This window comes from Genypterus blacodes, unplaced genomic scaffold (genome assembly GCF_046128005.1).
Source record: "Genypterus blacodes isolate CSIRO-AG114 ecotype Tasmania unplaced genomic scaffold, CSIRO-AGI_Gbla_v1 ptg000302l_1, whole genome shotgun sequence".
Taxonomy (NCBI): domain Eukaryota; kingdom Metazoa; phylum Chordata; class Actinopteri; order Ophidiiformes; family Ophidiidae; genus Genypterus; species Genypterus blacodes.
The window spans coordinates 1,212-7,488 of record NW_027467093.1 but is presented as its reverse complement, the minus strand read 5'-3'; the positions used below and the strand labels follow the sequence as shown (position 1 = coordinate 7,488).

The 6,277-nt window shown below is 49.7% G+C and overlaps 1 protein-coding gene across 1 annotated transcript; it reads left to right on the top strand.

Annotated features, from left to right (window-relative positions):
* The first annotated feature begins 1,798 nt into the window (after positions 1-1,798).
* LOC142988210 (melanopsin-A-like) lies at positions 1,799-5,904 on the top strand. The gene is made up of 10 exons (XM_076137295.1): positions 1,799-1,935; positions 2,310-2,443; positions 2,526-2,729; positions 3,400-3,571; positions 3,735-3,905; positions 4,129-4,236; positions 4,340-4,535; positions 4,887-5,057; positions 5,600-5,659; positions 5,741-5,904. Exons 1-10 carry the CDS (start codon positions 1,799-1,801, stop codon positions 5,885-5,887), a joined length of 1,500 nt encoding a protein of 499 aa, XP_075993410.1. The 3' UTR covers positions 5,888-5,904.
* Positions 5,905-6,277: the final 373 nt, after the last annotated feature.

The following is a 6,277-nucleotide window of genomic DNA, read 5'->3' as shown; positions in this document are numbered from 1 at the left end:
CGAGGATGAAGAACATGCGGACACATTAGAGAGAAAAGCACACAGGACAGATACACACGTTGTGGCGCTATCAGCAGGTCTAACGTTCGCTCCCAAGCAGATTGAACCAAAAACATTGATTTATGTCTGAACTTTGACCTTAGTGTAAGTTTGGCAGACATGTTTTCTCTTCCTGGGCCATCCCAACATGATCAGATGGGATATTTGATCCCTGCCTGGAGCTCCTCCTTAGGAGGCCTCCTGATGAGATGCAGAAGCTCCTCTGCTGGCTCCGCCCACTGCACAGGGCCAGAGGTTTGACTCTCATTGGTGTAAGCAGGACTCAGCTCACGATGGATCAGGCCCACCTCAGGTTCCCTCCTCATACACCTGCATGTGTGTGTGTTTAGTTTGTGCCTCAGCATTGTGTGGTGACCATGAGAGAGGTGGAGCTCTCATGTGTGTGTGTGTGTGTGTGTGTGTGTGTGTGTGTGTGTGTGTGTGTGTGTGTGTGTGTGTGTGTGTGTGTGTGTGTGTGTGTGTCAAATATAAGCCACCTGCTCAATGTTAATGTTGGGTAGAATGCAGGCTCAGGACTTATCAATCAACCCTGTAAACACAACCAGGAGCAATTCTGGCTTCATAATATTGAATTAATCATAACAAAAGCAAAATGTGTGATTGTTAATATAGATGGATTGTATCAAGGTTGATTGATAAGTTGTGAGCCTAGTCCAGTACTTTCCCATGACACACGTTTCTCAATCAGCCCTGGTGAGTTAGAAGCTTAAATGCAAAAAAAACCTTTGGAATTATATAACATCACTAGAATATTCCAATCTTCAGATGGATCCTTGATGACTTCATACATTGAATGGAGAGTGAGAGATGAGACGTAATGAGGAGATAATGAACATGAGCTGGGTCAGATCCATGTGGAGAAGGTACAAGAGCGTGGAAGGAATTAATATCTGCTCTTATCATGTCACTCACACCCTGCACACTCACTCTAGACTTCATACCTTTTGTCCCTTTACATGCGTTGGTTGCTAAGTTATGAAACAGGAAGAGATCCAGTGATGTTTTCAATGCAAACAAGAAAGCAGAAACCTCCCTTTAAGTTGCTATAACAACCAAAGCCTGCACGTCTGTGGACATCCAGCATGTAAACAGACCTCCACACGTGAATGATCTCTGTACCTTCAGTCTGAAAGGTTGTTTACATAAAAACACAATGGATTTTCTGACACATCGCCGACGATCCTCATAAATATGTTTCATCTGTTTCTATTCTATTTCTTTTTCCTTGTTATAGCTTCCTAGCTCCTAGCTCCTCAGGCAGGATCAGAATGTCATTCACATCATTTTGTGTTTTCTGTCAATCCAAACTGGGCTCTTGTTATTTAGTGAGATGTTGATGTTGCAGCTCAGACCTGGTTCCTCTGAGCTCAGCTTCATGTTACTGAGCTCACACATCAACCTCTCATCACATCCTGGGACCGTTTGAAGAAGTCATGAGGAAATCCACCTTTTGTTAAAGTGGATGAGGAAACGTCGGTGTAGGAGTCTGGAGCTGAATCACTTCCTGTGCTCATTAGTGCCTCATTAGCTGGCGTTCAGTTAATGAGCTGCTGAGCTGCTTGAGATGAAGATTAGGAGGCACTTCACACCGACTGGACCCAGGACAGGCTTTGGATTAACCATACTTTTGATGGATTTCAAATATAAATGATGGTGAAAAGCCTTCCAGTATGTAGACCAGAGCCCAGACTCCATCTGACGCTTACATGTCATTCCTCCTCTTCTCCAGCAGGTGGACATGGAGGCTGAGGCCGCTCAGCCGTTCCCCACGGTGGATGTGCCCGACCACGCCCACTACACCATCGGCTCAGTCATCCTGGTCATCGGCATCACCGGCATGATCGGCAACTTCCTGGTTATCTACGCCTTCAGCAGGTAGGGGGCGCTACTGCTACGACCTACAATCAGCTGAGCCAGCGGATCCTGACACGCTACAGCTGAGTTCATCACAGATCCTTTGTGCTGATGAGTACAGAACAGAACAATTATCCTCTAAAATGCAAATCCAAACACACACACACACACACACACACACACAAACACGCACACTGCAGACGAATGAATGAAAAGTCATGAACAGGCTGAGATCATTGGAATGATGGAGTCTTCAGTCTTCAGTCTTTAGGTCCAACAGACCTTCATCAAACACACAGGCTCATCACTTTTCATTCATCTGTTTGCTCCTGGAAGAGTCGTGGAATTAAAGGTGAAATGTGTGTGTGTGTGTGTGTGTGTGTGTGTGTGTGTAGGAGCCGCAGCCTGCGTACGCCGGCCAACATGTTCATCATTAATCTGGCCGTCACCGACCTGCTGATGTGCGTCACTCAGGCGCCCATTTTCTTCACCACAAGTCTGCACAAGAGGTGGATCTTTGGAGAGAAAGGTACACACACACACACACACACACACACACACACACACAGGTGGATGTTTGGAGGTAAGCAGTGTGTGTGTGTTGTGTTCAGGGTGTGAGGTCTATGCGTTCTGCGGCGCCCTCTTCGGGATCTGCTCCATGATCACGCTCACCGTCATCGCTGTCGATCGGTACTTCGTCATCACGCGACCCCTGACCTCCATCGGGGTGTTGTCACGGAAACGGGCCTTCCTCATCCTCACAGCAGCCTGGGTGTACTCTCTGGGCTGGAGCCTGCCGCCGTTCTTTGGCTGGAGTGAGAAGATGCACACACACACACACACACACACACACACACACACACACACACACACACACACACACACACACACACACACACACACACACATACACACACACACACACACATACACACACACACACACACACACCACACACACACACACACACACACACACACACACACACACACAGAGCAGGCAGAGGTCTCCCTGTCTGTATTGGAGGCTTATTACTCTCTCCCTCCCTCCTTCTCTCTCTCTCTCTCTCTCTCTCTCCCTCTCTCCCTCTCTCTCTCTCTCTCTCTCTCTCCCTCTCTCACTCTCTCTCTCTCTCCCTCCCTCCTTCTCTCTCTCTCTCCCTCTCTCCCTCTCTCTCCTCTCTCTCTCTCTCTCTCTCTCTCTCTCTCTCTCTCTCTCTCTCTCTCTCTCTCTCTCTCTCTCTCTCTCTCTCTCTCTCTCTCTCTCTCTCTCCCTCTCTCTCTCTCTCCCTCTCTCTCTCTCTCTCTCTCTCTCTCTCTCTCTCTCTCTCTCTCTCTCTCTCTCTCTCTCTCTCTCTCTCTCTCTCTCTCTCTCCTCTCTCTCTCTCTCTCTCTCTCTCTCTCTCTCTCTCTCTCTCTCTCTCTCTCTCTCTCTCCCTCTCTCTCTCTCTCCTCTCTCTCTCTCTCTCTCTCTCTCTCTCTCCAGGTGCTTATGTCCCTGAAGGTCTGCTGACCTCCTGTACTTGGGACTACATGACCTTTACCCCCTCTGTGCGAGCCTACACCATGCTGCTCTTCATCTTTGTCTTCTTCCTGCCACTCTTCATCATCATCTACTGCTACATCTTCATCTTCAGAGCGATCCGTGCTACCAACAGGTCAGTGCAGTGAGACAGGTGTGTGACACGTGTTGACCAATCTCTACCTGGGTTTGATGTTCACTTCTTTGACCTTCAGTCACCACGGGGCCAGATCCCCCCTGACAGAGGTATTGTGAGTCACAATGTGTGCTGTTGTTCCTTTGACTTGTGTTGTGTTCAGGGCCGTCGGGAAAACTAACGGCAGCATTCACAGCAGCTCCCGTGACTCCGCCAAGACGTTCCATCGGCTGCAGAACGAGTGGAAGATGGCCAAGATCGCTCTGATCGTCATCCTGCTCTACGTCGTCTCCTGGTCACCGTACTCCAGCGTCGCTCTCACCGCCTTCGCCGGGTAAAACACCGCACCGCACCGCTCAGGCTGCACTTCCTCTAACTGCCACTAGAGGCTGAGCACAAAAGCAGGTTTCCTCTAAAGTAACTCTGACATCTCGTGTTCCCAAGTCCATCAGTCACTCAAGACCAGAGTCATGTGATGAAGTGTTGAGTCACACCTGCTGGAACACATTTGTGTCTTTCCACCATCTTTCATTCTTCTTCTCTTCTTCCTGCTGCAGGTATGCAGACATGTTGACTCCATACATGAACTCTGTTCCTGCTGTCATCGCCAAAGCTTCAGCCATCCACAACCCCATCATCTACGCCATCACACACCCCAAGTACAGGTAACACACACACACACACACACACACACACGTCACCTGTACCATCACACACACACATCACCTCTCTCTCTCTCTCTTTCCCCCCGCCCCCCCCCCCCACCAGGATAGCGTTAGCTAAGTACATCCCGTGTCTCGGCGTGCTGCTTTGTGTTCGTCCTCATGACCTTCGTTCTGCGAGCAGCAGCTTCATGTCGACGCGTCGCTCCACGGTCACCAGTCAGACGTCAGACATCAGCAGTCAGTTCAGACGGCAGAGCACCGGCAAGTCCCGCCTCTCCTCCGCCTCTGACAGCGAATCGGTGAGCTTGGGTTTTGATCTTACAGCTCGGTGGTGTGAAGTCCTTCTGTTAGATTCCTCCTTTTGTGACTTCATCGTTTCTTTGCGTGTGTGTGTGTGTGAGTGTGTGTGTGTGTGTGTGTGTGTGTGTGTGTGTGTGTGAGTGTGTGTGTGTGTGTGTGTGTGAGTGTGTGTGTGTGTGTGTGTGTGTGTGTGTGTGTGTGTGTGTGTGTGTGTGTGTGTGTGAGTGTGTGTGTGTGTGTGAGTGTGTGTGTGTGTGTGTGTGTGTGTGTGTGTGTGTGTGTGTGTGTGTGTGTGTGTGTGTGTGTGTGTGTGTGTGTGTGTGTGTGTGTGTGTGTGTGTGTGTCTTTAGGGCTGGACGGACACAGAGGCTGACCTGTCCAGTCTGAGCTCCAGGCCGGCGAGCCGTCAGGTTTCCTGTGACATCAGCGGCGACACGGCCGAGCTGCCAGACTTCAAACACTCGTCTGCCTCCAGCCTCAAGTCCAAGATGAGGAGTCACGACTCAGGGATCTTTGAAAAGGTCTCCTCACTTTCTCAGGCTCATGAATGTGAAGATAAACACTCGGCTCAATAACGTTTGGTTACACACACACAAACACACACACGCACACACACACACGCACACACACACACACACACACACGCACACACACACTTTACATTTAGTGCATTAATGATTCTATTTTATAATCTGGGATGAGTGAAGTTTGAGTCTGTGATGATGAACAGTGAGCTGTCGTCACCACCAGGGGGCGTCGGTCTGTGTGAACTGTGCTCTTCTGTTCAAATCCTCCTTCAGGATGTTTGTACTCACAGACTGTGTAACACTCTGCACTTCATGTGTGTGTGTGTCAGGCTTCGTATTGCGTAACTTCCACGTCTGGTCCAATCAGAGCTCAGCTCACCATAGCTGAGGAGTCCAGTCAGACTCAGTTGGTATTTTTGAGACGATGCTGATTTGACGCTCAGCTGCTCCGAGCGTCTGATGTGACGAGGTCGTTCAAATGTCTTCTTACCTCCAGAGGGCTGAAGGGTGAGGATCTGTCTGTGCTTTGATTCCAGACTTCCTGTGGCACCGACGTCTCCACCACAGGGGGCAGCGAACACAGCAGCAGCCATGTTGTGAGTCCATGACAGAGTACAGTCCCTCCCCCCTCCTCTCTGCTGTTGTGTGACAGGATACTTCACATTTGCGTTTGACAGAGCAATGATGTCGCCGATGGACACGTGACCAGAGCGGCGATCGGTCGGATCCCGAGCATCGTTGTGACCGCAGAGTCCAGCCCCTTCCTTCCTATTGGTCGAAACAGCTCCCGCACCGCCCGCCCCAAACCGTCAAAGAGCAGCTGAGGGGCGGGGTCAGTCCAGAGCCCCGCCCCTCAAAGTGATTCAATCTTTACTTGGTTTCAGATTTGTTCTGCTCTTGAGTTTCACAGGAATGTGGCACTCGTAACTCTACATTTTCATCTTTTGGCTTCTCTGGACTTGATGACATCGCTGCGTCGTGATCGTGGGCGATATTAGCTGAAACGTTAGCTTTAGCTTTAGCTTTAGTTTTGGCTCTGAGTTCACTCAACCACAGTTTTGTTTTTTAAGCTTTTTTGGAATTCAGTTTTTGTGTCACTGGGACTCTGGATTGGTTGGTTGGAAACGACTCCACCTAGAGGCCGTTTGAGTCATTACTCTGCGTCTGAGCCTAGCTTACCACAGAAACAGCTTAGCCAGCCAAACTTTACTGAA

Excerpts from the sequence above, each read along its gene's own strand:
- LOC142988210 (XM_076137295.1), top strand. The coding sequence starts at position 1,799 with ATGGAGGCTGAGGCCGCTCAGCCGTTCCCCACGGTGGATGTGCCCGAC. Across the intron at positions 1,936-2,309 it reads GTTATCTACGCCTTCAGCAG|GAGCCGCAGCCTGCGTACGC; the intron begins GTAGGGGGCGCT and ends GTGTGTGTGTAG. Across the intron at positions 3,906-4,128 it reads GCTCTCACCGCCTTCGCCGG|GTATGCAGACATGTTGACTC; the intron begins GTAAAACACCGC and ends TTCCTGCTGCAG.